This window comes from Cottoperca gobio, chromosome 13, assembly GCF_900634415.1.
Source record: "Cottoperca gobio chromosome 13, fCotGob3.1, whole genome shotgun sequence".
Lineage (NCBI taxonomy): Eukaryota > Metazoa > Chordata > Actinopteri > Perciformes > Bovichtidae > Cottoperca > Cottoperca gobio.
This window is the reverse complement of record NC_041367.1, coordinates 7631510-7645144: the sequence shown is the minus strand read 5'-3', so window position 1 is coordinate 7645144 and position 13635 is coordinate 7631510. Positions and strand designations below refer to the sequence as shown.

Sequence of the window (13635 nt, the reverse complement as noted above, 5' to 3'; positions counted from 1 at the left end):
CAAGCAACATGTAAAAAACAACGTCCCCTTAATTTTGTCAGAACAAGAAATGAAATGACATTTTGTGTTTAGTAAGTGTCATTATATTAGCGTGTTGAATAAGGCAGTAAAATGTTCTTCTTCAGTTTCTTTTGTCTTGTCAGTGAGCCGGAAGTTGCTGATGTAAATCTAGAGATATCTCCAGCTGTCAGTCGGAGTCTCCAATATCTGTTGACATTCACATGAGAAGCCACCTCTTATCTTGTCTTCTGGAGGAAGTGGTTGAGAGGGAGGCAAATTGTACCAACAGTGTAGAGAAACTCAGCGAATCATGCAGAGATAAACCCAAATACGTGCGCACACACGTAGATTTAGTGCTTAGCCTAGAGACCTACCCGACCATGTGCACCATGAGGATTATGTAGAAGACAATGAAGAGGTTGTGTGTGTACCAGAAGATCTCATAGTTAGACAACCTGAAAAAAAGGCAAAATAGCAACATATATGATTATGTTCAACTTACTTCTAACACTGAGAATGTTTTAAAAGAGAGAAAAATACCATAAAATAGATGTAATTGAGGAACAATAACATTGTAACATGATATAGGAGAACGAGAGACACAAAAAGAGCAGAGACAACAAAAGAAGAAAGCAAGGTTAGTTTGTTCAGGACCAGACGCACAGGCTCCCAGCTCAGAGCCTGAGTAAGCAGGACATCAGAGGTCAATATTAAAGGGGTCATTACACACAAAGACCCCCCCCCCATAAACACGGCAAATAACGAACATCATCAAACCCTGTATTCATTCTCTATTAATGCAACTTCTTTGAAGTATGTTTTCCTAAAGTAACCCCTGTTTCTGTACAGGGACATCGCAAAGACTGAGCAGCTTTGTTCATTTTAAATCAAAATGTGTTCACCCGTTAGGTGGTCCCTGCTTCATAATCCAGTGATGTTAACCTCAGAAAAATACAATACATTTGAATCCCTTTCATTTCTAACGTATGATACATTGTTTGTGCTTTGTTTACATAGTTTCTAGTGTTTTGGACAGACAAAAGCAATGATTAGCTTAGCTTTAGCTACTCAGTCATGGGTAGGGTAATTAACCCAACTGGTTTTCTTTGAGTATCAGTAATTATTTTTTCCCCCTGCTCTATTCAAGCTCTAAGTAGGTATTCTTGTGGTTCCTTCAGCCAGGCGCTCCAGCCACTTACCCAAACTCTTATCAAAAGCCTTAAGTGGTCTGGAAAAGCCTGTTCAATTACTGAAGAAAGCACACACACACACATTCCAAGTCTCACACACCTGCATGGGTAACACACACATACATGCACACATGCAGAGTGGGTGACCCACTGTGACCCGAGTAATGACAGAGCTGTGAGTGGAACACTTAGTGAGGATTTGCTCTGTAACAGACGTCTGTTAGCACGTCCCCGTAAGGTTTCCAGCTTGCATTGCTCTCTCACGTGACACACGAGATAAACTCAGACATAAAGACAAAGGCGAGCAGACATGACACACAGATATGCATGGAGGCAGAGACACATATATGTGAGCACAAAAAGACACACAAGATAACTGGACGCCAGGCTCCCATTCATTTCAATGAAAGCTGCTCACACAGCGGACAAACCGAAAAGGTTTTCTCTGTTGAGATGACTTTACACTCATAAAAAGACATCTTCAAGGCTTTGGGAAACTTCTACAAGAGGTTGTTTGGCTGACCTACCGTACGCAGTAGGAGGAGGATGTGAACATCAGGAAGAGGATGAGAACCAACAGGACGCCCGTGACTCCTGGGACTGAAGAGAATTAGCCAATTAGAGAGCGGAGACAAAGTCAAGTTAACAGCCCAGGACACATTTAATAGTATGCAAGCAATCCTGTTGTTTTCTTATTGACTTATTTTACCTACTAAAACAGCAAAAATACAGAGAAGAGAAAAAGAGGAGTAAACACAGCATGACCTCCTCCTTTCTTCTTGGCACAAAGCCACTCCTATCTGCAACATGTTTAACGGCTATGTTGCTACACAAGTAAAAATATGCCAGCGTACACATGCATACACACACACAAACACACACACACCTCTGATTAATATAAAACACTGTATAAGAAAGAGTGAATATTCTTACTTGTGGTCAAAATGAGCAGCTTGGGGTCCTAGGAAGAATAAACAGAAAATACATAATTGCTCACTTCGTGCAGCGCTGGGCCAGGTGTGCAGAGGTCAGGTACAGGATTAATACTTTCAGTCACGTTCCGTGTGTGCAACTTAGTGAAACACCATGAATGCCTTTGAGGAGATTGTACAGAGTGTTTTAATCTTACCACGACCTTGAGGTCAAGGTAAGATTCAGGGTTAGACATGTCATTGTGATGGTTATGGTTAGGGGCCACAGAATGCATCACGTCAATGAGGGTCCTGACAAGTATAAAGTGCAAAGTAGTGCTAGTGTTCGTGTCTCACCTCTCCTCTGTAGTGAGCGAAATTGAGAGCAGGGAAGTCGTCTGAGTAGCTTACACTGAAGTTGACGACATTCACCAGGTGAGCAGACACATGTACAACTACAGAAGAAGAGAAAAGGTTAAACAATACTAACTTGAAACACATTTTTGTGCACAGACACCAGCAGACATACAGAACAGCTTCTCTGCTTTAAACACATACACACACACACACACACACACACACACACACACACAGACTTAATTATAAAGGTCAAAATGAACTACTAGTGGACAATAGTACAAAACATATCTCTGTCTATTCAGCAGAAAGTCAGCAAAATATCCTCCTGACTCACTAACACGCACACGCACACGCACACACACACACACACACACACCCCTTCCTGACATCATAGGCTAACCATGCAGTCGTTCGACAGCTGATGGTATTAGAGGGCGTAATCATGAGACACAAGGGTCCTTTTTTCTCACTCACATCCTTTCTTACTCCAACTTCTTCCCACCCCTCTCTCTTCTCTCAGTCTCTGTCTCCCTCCCATCCCTGCTGTCTCTCTGTCTTCATTGTCATTTGTTGTCTCAGAACCTTGGAACTCTGCTATTAGGACATGAGAGCTTTGCCTAAAGGGAAGTGTGTGTGTGTGTGTGTGTGTGTGTGTGTGTGTGTGTGTGTGTGTGTGTGTGTGTGTGTGGTGTTGGTGGGTTGAGAAGTGAACGGCAATGATGAAATAGGATTTAAGCTTACAGATGATGCAGTAGTGAAGAACAGATGCCAGACCGTTCTATAGACCCCTCTTCTATTAGTAAACATGATGATGTATTTTTGTGGGCGGAGCATAGCTGGAGGCCAAATAATTCTCTGGGCACGTAAGCTAACGCTGGCTTGCACGTTTTGTTGGCTTGGCTTGACAGTAATAGGCTCATTCAAATTGGGCTATTAGTGCATTTTACAACTATTGAACCCGAAGGGCTATTCAAGTGTTCATACTGGGAAGTTTATTTACCTCAAATTTACCGATTTACAGACGCCTCTTTCCCGATGTAAGTCTATGGAGAAAAGTATTTTTTTGGGACCAGGATGTTGTAATTCCACAGTTTGGCCACTACGTAAATTGGCTTCAAAGCCTGGTACTCTTCGTGGGGGCTTGGTGTAAACAGTCTGCTGGTAATGGCAATTCTCAATAAGGGTCAGTACAACAATTGTATAACATCTTATGTGGTTCTGAAGCTGCTTTGTCAACTCACAATGTTGCACATAAAGCCTTTGTTACAAAGACATGGGTATTTAACATGCAGACAGCAACAAACTGAAAGGCACTAGATGAAGTTGCATTGTGGGAAGTGTAGGATATTGTATTTGAGACACTAAAGTCAGGAAATATTGGACATTTTAGTTCCTGGTGAAATTCAAAGATGTTATAGAATGAGAAAATCTGCTTAGTATTTGTAGACAACTAAATGTTTTGTCTCTACAGGCCACACTGACTGTTACATCCCAACACTTATCAACCGCTGTCACAATGTTACTAGTCGACACATCTTTACAGCGGAACAGGATGTCAATGACAGGATCACTGCAAAGAAAAGCACACAGCATGGGGATATAATGTGTGTAGGTGGCTCGTGCTGACTTAGGTTGTCTTTTTTGTGAGAAAAAAAGAGTTACGTGTTACTGTACAGATATGAAGCCAATCTTCTCAGAAAAAACAAGAATGGATAAGAGGAGGAAGTCTGTAAAGCAGAGACCCATTGGACACACAGCTGCTAGAAGCTCTCATGATGTCATGAGAGGAGACTCAAAGGAGCAACAACACACTCACACACCCACACACACAGACAGCAAAAAATCCACATGATAGCTAGAGGGACATCACAGCTGGTACAGGGTCCATTTGTCAACACACACACACACACACACACACACACACACACACACACACACACACACACACACACACACACACACACACACACACACACACAGTGTTACATGAAGACATATGAGCTGTGGTGATAAGTGACAGTTTTTACCAGAGAAGATGCAGATGGCAACTCCACATGCCACATGAAAGGTCTTGCTCTTATCCAGCAATCTGCGAGTCTCTCTGCTCGATACCTACATGGGCATATGTGTTATAACACAGACATTAGTATTCATTTTGTGGCTGGGATTTAACGGAAACATAACACACAACATATCCTCTTTCCTCCCTACATTTAGAATTTATCTTTACCAATAATGCACTTTTACATAGAACTCTTACAAATGTACCCCATGGATAATACTGCATTTAGGCAGCTCATTTCCAATATATATGTAGGTTTATATAAAAAAAGATTTTTGAACAAACCCCACATTTCATTGTCTCTCATAAATCCTGCAATCTTTCAAATGGAGATAATCAAAAACCTGTGTCTGCGTATTTTTCAAACTCAATAGACCCTTTCTTCCCATTACTCTTTCCTCCCTCCCTCCACCCACCTCAGTCTCTTTCTTACCGTGTGTGTTCCTCGGACAAAGGTGAGCAGGGAGCGACACATGGGCAACAGCACCAAGCTGCAGTTCAGGTTCAGCACAGAGGCAGACGCCCTGCTGATGCACAGCCCTAGCTGGGAAAGGCACACATACACATTGTGAGGTTGCTGAAATGGGGTCTGATTCAGCGGATGTAAAGTGATTAAGATACAGGGCGCACAGGGCTTCAGGCATGACTTCCCTGCCACTCAGGCTTTTTTAAAACCATTTTTGTCCTTCTCAGTATGGAGAGCTAATAATCGTTCTCCTTTAGGCGTCTCTCTGCTGAGGCTTTGCCGTTAAATAGAACACTAATTCAATTTAGTTAGGATGCTGTGCCATAGCCACTACTGACTGACAACACATCACTGTCTGGCTAACATATACACCTCACTGGGTGTCACTTTTTTTTCACAGGAGTACTGCAGGGATCTTTGTTAGGTTCCCTTTCTTTCTCAATAAACACCACCTCCCTTGACCCGATTATCTACTCACATGGTTTTCTACCACTGCTATGCTGATGATACTCGGCTCTATCTGTCATTTAGACAGATGACCGGCAAATGACACGACTGTCTGAGCACAGACTGATCATCCGCCTCTGATATCTCAAAATGATTGATGAAACGCCCACTTCAACTCAATCAGACTGAATTCCTGGTGACCCTAGCCAGCCTGCCTCACTCTATTCAACAAAGTATTCTAGAAATATGGGCGTCCTGTTTGATGGCCAACGGCCTTATATTGAGCATGTTGCATCTGACACTTGGTCAAGTCGCTTTGCATCACATAACATCAGACAGATCAAGTCCTATCTGACCAAGTATGAAGCTCAACTAATTTGCTAATAAGCACTTGAATGTTACTTCATGCATCGCACTTTTGTAGGTAGACTGTGGATTATTGAGACACCTGTTCTCAAAGGCTTCTACTTTGTCTACTGAGGCCTGCGCCTCATTTGTACGTCACTTTGGGCAAAAGCGTCTGCCAAATGAATAAATGTAAATTCTACATTTCTACTACATCTCAGAACAGCCTGCTCTGACTAATACAAGCACCTGACACCAGGATAAAAAGAGTGCAGTTCACTTAAAGAGACATGGGATAGATATAATCTGGCTTTACAAATCCCAAACTACACAGCTCAATAGTCAAAGCTGTTTTCATGCGGAAACACTGGATGTACTTGGGCATCTACTAAACTCAGCACATTTGAACACTTTCTTGGCAGTCTCTTTGAGCTCTGCTGGTGCCGTCTCTTCTGATTATCCCTAAGAAACTCAAACAACTAGTGTGAGAGATGAAGATGTGAGCGTGTGGATCAGAGAGAGAGAGAGAGAGAGAGAGAGAGAGAGAGAGAGAGAGAGAGAGAGAGAGAGAGAGAGAGAGAGAGAGAGAGGTCATGTGTAAACTGCAGTCCAACATTTTTAGAGATACTCCACCCCAAAGTCTTGTGAGGATTGTTTGGTTGTTAGTTTTTTGCCTCACAAAGAACAGTGGATGCGGTCTGTTTGAATTTATGTTGATGTTGATTAATTTAAGTTATCTTCTGTCCTCTGTCCATCTTAAGGCCATTATAATTGTTTCTTTTAACATGGTTATTTGTCTACGTCGTTTTTTAAGAAAATGTTTTTGGCATTAGTTCCCCTTTATTGGACAGAGGAAAGTGTAGAGGCAGAAGAAGAGGGGTACAACATGAAACAAAGGGCCCATGACTGGAATTGAACCTGGGACTTTGTAGTTACGTGTGCTGTACCATTTGACTATGGAGGCGCCAATGACACACTGCAGTGAGAAAAACGACTAACAAACTATTCAATATAACACTATGAGAGTAGTGAGAGTGAACCAAGTTAATATGCAACAAGCAACGGTTGTGATTAGACAGGGACAAAGACAATCCACCTACAGTCCATGAGAACACTGCCATTGACGTCCCCAAAAAATCTAATCTTATCTGCATGTGTCTATTGTACCTACTCGTCTGCCCTTGTGCTACCTCTCGTGAGCTGTGTCATTGTTCTCTGTATCAAACGGTTGGATGTACCTTCATACCGTCAAAAAGCCTTCTTATGTTATTCATTTAGCTCTACTGTTGAATACAGTACATCACATCTCTTCTCTCATTTAAATCTAGTGATTGCAGTACACAATCCAGTTACTAATTAACCTTAGATATCCCTCATGTACATGTACGCACTAATGTTGGCACAGCTGCTTTCAGGTATATGCACCTTTTTAATGGGACTAACTTCATATTGCCCTCAAACTAGAGGCTTACATTCCCCTTCGATTTGTAAAAGTTGTATTATCTGATGTTTTTTATGAGTCTTGTAACTGATTTAAATGTCTTGTTTTGCTGACTGTGTTTTTGTGAATGTTTTTTGTTCTCAGGTCTCTCTTAAAAGGAAATCTTAATCTAAAAAATGTAATTGCCCGATTAAAAAAAGATTAATCAAAATGAGGAACCACAATTTGCTGTACAGCTGACTGACACGGATACTGTATTAAGTGCAAGGCACACTGCAGGGTTTCTTAAATACAAGAATGGAGCACACAAACGGACCAAAGTGAGAATCCATATATAGCAAAGCAAGGTTAAAACTAGTGTACTTACAAGTCTGATACCCTTTACCCTTTCAAATCTTCCCACGCACATTCACTCAACACAGCTGACGGCAAAACCACAAGCAGGAGATCTGATATCCTGCTTTCTGTACATCCCCAACACCAAGAACAAACAAAACACACACACACCCACACGCATACGCAAACAAACACACACACACACACACACACACACACTGAATCATACAGGTAAAAAGAGATAAGATGCTTTTTGAAGTTAAGTCTAAATTCCCTTCAGCAGCATTAAAGCTTTGAAATAAATCCCCATCTTGCATGTGCACAGACACACACACACACACACACACACACACACACACACACACGCACACACACACACACACACACACACACACACACACACACACAAACAGACATAAACTTAGGGCCTCTGGCAAGGCATTCAGTTGAAGCCAGTGGCGTGCCCACACTTGCCCCTCTCTCCCATGTGCCTCCCACTGTACAGGCCGTGCATGAATAGCTCACACATGCTGCTCGCTGTCACATCTTATTTTTCCTCTTATTTCATACTACACACACTTCTCTTTCAATCCATTTTCATATTGACACTGACATAAACTACTAACACGGGTCTTGAAAATTAGGGAGCAAATAGCTGGTGGAGAGCAACAGGCAGTGTCTGAGCTTAGCAAGTGTCAGGTGATTGGACAGTAATGTGGATTTTGTATGATTTTCTCCAAAGACAAGGAACATTTTCACTGGCACAAACATGCATCAAATACACACACACACACACACACACACACACACACACACACACCAACATGAACTTGTGACAATAATTACACCAACGCTCACGAGTTAACATGCATCAAAATTGAATTCCTGATTCTGTGTGAGTGTGTATGTCCGGGCTCATATCACTAGAGTCAGCACACACACACACACGCACACACACACACGAACACACACACGTGGCTAATAGCCAGCATAGAGATTAAAGTCACAACTCAGACTCATTAGACCTGCATGTGACAGTCAACCATCCATCACAAAGCTTGCTCCTGTTATATAAATAGAAGTCTCTGAAGCCAGAAGCAGCATGTTTCTTCAAAAACATAGATGTAGTCCCTGCACTGATGAAAACTTAGTCTGATTGTTGTCATCTGGGAAGACACTAAGAGTCACATGACCAATTTTGGGGCCAATATGCTCTTTTCACAGCAGCCATCTTGACACGTCATTGCAGGGTAACACAGGTGTAATTAATAACATTATTATTGGAATGGCTGTGAAGTAATTTAATCAATAACTGGGTTTACCTTGCAATGACATGTCAAAATAGCTGAGGTGAAAAGGGCATATTTAGTGAATATTTAATATGTATTCTTTATGAGTCACTTTTGGGGATGCAATTATTACTAATTATGACGATTTCTCCTGAAATGTAGTTTTTGTAGTTTAGTTTTGTACCCACTTTGACTCAAGATAAGTCTCTTTGTACACATGCACACACTCAAACACAGTCATAAGTAGAAATCTTATCCAACATAATAACTGAAAACACCTGTGTGAGTGGACCACAGGTGTGTCGGAGCTTTTTTAAGTCCCCAAAAAACTGAAATGCCATCTGACAATAGGGCTGTGTCCAAAATCACTCACTTGTTCACTCGCTCACTACTGCCTGTATAAGAGTGAGACGTTCAATAAGTTACTCAATAGAAACCTGAGAATCATGTTACAGTAACAAGTGTAGTTTCACACAACTTTAATATATGCACCTATGAAATGTGCCGCGTTGCATTGTGGGATTGTTAGCAGAGCCTGAATTCAGCCATCCTTTATTTTATTGTTCACACCTGTGCTTTTCCGTCAGTTACATGTCCAAACGTCTGTAATAAAAACTACATATCTTGTACATATAGTAAGGGTTTGTATGTTGTTGCAGTTATTACGTCGTACTGATTTAAAGCTTCCTCCCAGACCACAGCGCGACTTTTGCATACTTAATACATATAACTAAACACAATAAACAATATAACCTTAATATTTGAAACCTCAAACAAAATCTTCTTACAGCATCTCTGTACATTTTGTTATTTAATGGTGGAAGCAGTAGAGTTTGAGCCAATGATTGTATTTTAGTTAGTCGATTGAGATTTAAAAAAAACTTCAACAGCATCATAAAAACCTTAATAACTTATATTAAGTTGCTAAACACCTGTTCATCTATTTGGAAGTGACAATAGGATAACGTTCCCATATTTTGAAACTTTTAGTTTACATTTGAATAACAGACTATAACTTTAAAAGCATTGAGTATTGAGCATGCATTGTGCAGTATGTAAATGTTTCAGGTCTTACCCCGAGCATCTTGTAGAGGTAGTGATACTGCGGTCCAGTGGAGTAGAGCAGGAAGGTCTTTATGAAGAGCCAGAGGTTCGCTCCCAGCCAAAGCATCTATACAGACACAGCACAGGATGTACAGTTTAGTCTAGCTACTGCCTCAACTTCACATTTCAACAGCATCTCTAATTTCTGTTGGGCTACCCCTAAATAGGCATGTGTTTACATTTACAGTTCACATTTCAGGATTTACATTTGATCTTAACAAAATGTGCATCCATTGCAAAATGGTTGTAGGAATCTGTATGGATACAGCGCATAAAGTTCAACAAACTCACTATCTCCTTGACAAACTGACCAACATTCAATTCATGTGGTGCCTCCTCGGGATGGAAGTTAGTACAGAATGTCGCGAACATAATTTGCAAGTTGTCATGAGTAAAAGAAAAAAAAAAAGGTGTTGCAACAGCTCCTGAGCAGGTTAAAACAAACATATCACGATATGAGTGGAGCCGAACAGATGTAAAAAAAAAAAAAAAATCTCTGACAAAGGTTTCCCCACCAGGACCAAATGCTTTCCTCCCTCGTTGGCGACCCAGCTCCGCACCGACACAACCATGATGCCTTCACTGGCTCAGCAGCTGCCCAAACTTTTCCACCAAAGTCTCGGTGTGGTAGAGAGGTAGAGACTCGTCCACCCTGCAGCTATGTCTCTGTCTGTCTGTCTGTGTGTCTGTGTGGTGTGCAGCGTCCACAGACCGGCCGGTCTGCTCCGTCCCCCCCTGCACTGCTCCGTTACGCCGCCGTTACGTCTCAACGCTGAGAGCTCAAAGTGAAACTCTGTACTCGTCTCAGTTCAGTTTGCTTTACGACAGGCCTGGACGTTAAGTCGGCAGCGTCGTTCATCTTGAATAAACTGACTTTGGGGCTAATAAAGTTAACCAACAAACAGAAAGGAGAACAATAAACATTGCTCCAAACTGCTCCTCTCTGTCACTAGAGGGCGCCATGGTGCACTTTTTAAATATAACCCTCACCTATGACTTCCTAAACAAGTTAAAGTGGCACTATCCCTCGTTACAACAGTGCTATAGTGTTACTTGCAGCATTATTTATGATTTATAATGATTATTAATGCTTAATAACAGTCTACTTTTGGGTTATGACGTTGTGAAAAATCCCTTTGACTGGGAAGACTATTTGATTTTGGACCAACATCCATTTATTAACATCTTATTAACACTTGAAATTGCAGATATGTTTATTAAAACCTTTTGATAATGACTTATTAACATGTATACCTGCAGATTGGATATCTTGTTAGAAAGTGAGATCATTTATTAATAGATTACCATCACTTGGATTTGCTTTATTACCAAATTGAAAGGGTAAACACCTGCCAAAGGGATTTTTACAACCTGCTAACCACAAATTATTTCTTATTAATGTCTTATAACTGATCAATAGGGCATCCGTAAATTATCTATTAACCATAATAAACCAATTAGTTACAATTTAGCAGTATAACTGAAGCTTCAAAGTTGAAATAATGCTTGTTTACTTATAGTTTATATATTTGTAAATTAACTCTCTGATCTTTTGGGGAAATGAGCCACACCTAAGTGCCTCAGGACACCAAGTACTGTCATGCTATCTCTGTGGGCTGTCGACACCATCCTGTGTCTTTAGTCATCAAGCTCCTCTCCAGTGGAACCAGCTTCCAGTTTGTGTTCGGGAGGCAGACACCCTCTCCACATTTAAGAGCAGGCTAAAGACTTTCCTTTTTGATAAAGCTTATAGTTAGGGCTGGCTCAGGTTTGCCCTGGATCAGCCCCTAGTTATGCTGCTATAGGCTTAGACTGCCGGGGGACACCTCCCTGCTCTCTTCCTTCTCTTCCTCTCTCCTCCCCTCCCTCTCTTTCCTCCCCTCCCTCTCTCTTCTCCCCTCCCTCTCTTCTTCTCCCTCTCTATCTGTATGCATTTATGTAAATGTATGTTACTAACTCATCATCCGGGGTATCATCCCCGGAGTTTCTGTATCTCATGTGGCAGGTTGCCACTGATAAAGTTTACGTCAGGATCATGAATCGTGACAGCGCCTGCTGCCCTGGTCCTGCTGGACACCGGGAAGCCTTTTTGACATTTTTCTGGATTCATCCAAACTTTCTCTTTTTTCAACACATCATTTCTGTCAAATGTTGTATTTGTACTATGTTGTTTATCCTGTACACACAACATCTATTGCACATCTGTCCTTCCTGTGAGAGGAATCCATCCTCAGTTGCTCTCCCTGAGTTTCTTCCATTGTTCCCCCTTTAATTATGGGGTTTCTTTTAGGAAGTTTTTCCTTGTGCGATGCGAGGGTCTAAGGACAGAGGGTGTCGTAACCTGTACAGTCTGTAAAGCACACTGAGACAAATGTATAATTTGTGATATTGGGCTATATAAATACATTTGATTTAATTTGATTTGATTTAGTAAGAAATGCAACTGAAACTGTAATGAGATATTATTTGTATTGGAACCAGAGATTTATCTTGAAATAAAGGAGAATACAAACAAATAATAATAATAATAATAATAATAATAATAATAATAATAATAATAATAATAATAATAAGCTTTATTTGTATAGCACCTTTCATACAAGAATTGCAGCCCAAAGTGCTTCACAGCAAAAACATAACAATTAGTATAAGGACAGAATAAGAGCATTTACAGTACAATAATCACAGTGTTGATGTAAATGAGTCTGAAGTAACATTATAAAAATAGCCAAATTAAAATAGTATAAAATAGCAGATAAAATAGCAGAATTAAAATAATATAATATAGCAGAATAAAAATAGCAGATAAAATAGCAGAATTAAAATAGTATAAAATAACATTGGAAATCATGCCTAGTTTCCCTATCTGTGCCGTACTTAACGACCCAACTGCCGGGAAATCACATTCATAAATGTTTTAAACTGTCACAGCCATATTTTTGAAAGCATGAGATCAACAATGCGCCCCTGTGGCCTTTCAACTGGTCTACTCCCTTCGGTTAAAGCCAGTTTGTACATACAGAAAAACAAACAAACATGAAGAGACAAATTGTGTCTACAGGACCCCTCAGTCCAAATAACTCATTTTGTACGCAACAAACCAAGCTAAGGGAAACCTAAATGTTACAGCATTAAGTTATACTTCACACATATATAGCACGTTTTAAAACAATCTCACTTCAAGGTTAATTTAGAAGCTGTTTTTGATCACGTGAGCTTTACCAGCAAATGATCTAGAAAAGTTAAATTATTCTATAAAGCTGAAACCCTAACCCTCATGCCTTGAACCAGATCCATACAGAAATGTTTTTCTGAGTTTTGGTTTGTAAGAATTTGACTATCCTGCACAGAGTCCTAATCTTAACCCCATCCTACATCTTTAGGATGAAGTGGAAAGCCAAGAGTGGAGGCTGGTATAGCAGCATATTATTGCAGTTATTGGTTATACCGGTAAAACGAGGTTCAACAATCACATATGAGTGTAACGGCCATTTAGTGCACAAAGATTGCAGAAAAAAAGCAGCAATATCAGTTCATTATTTAATTCATCTTTCATGCTCATCTGGGTTTTTCTTTGAGATTTCTGGATCATAAACCTTCATCAGTGTAAACTTATCATTCATGTATCTATAATATTTAAGGCTTTTTGATTTGTGTAGATGCAAAGTACACTGTGTTTCTTCA

General features: G+C 40.5%; 1 protein-coding gene across 1 annotated transcript in view; it reads right to left on the bottom strand.

The window, feature by feature from the left end:
* The window catches only part of nox4 (NADPH oxidase 4), a 20549-nt gene extending 10004 nt beyond the window's left edge, over positions 1–10545 (bottom strand). The window contains 8 exon segments of the mRNA XM_029446407.1: positions 375–455; positions 1718–1790; positions 2124–2151; positions 2459–2556; positions 4489–4573; positions 4957–5067; positions 9923–10018; positions 10467–10545. Coding sequence (XP_029302267.1) covers positions 375–455; positions 1718–1790; positions 2124–2151; positions 2459–2556; positions 4489–4573; positions 4957–5067; positions 9923–10018; positions 10467–10523 — 629 coding nt within the window. The 5' untranslated portion in view covers positions 10524–10545.
* Positions 10546–13635: the final 3090 nt, after the last annotated feature.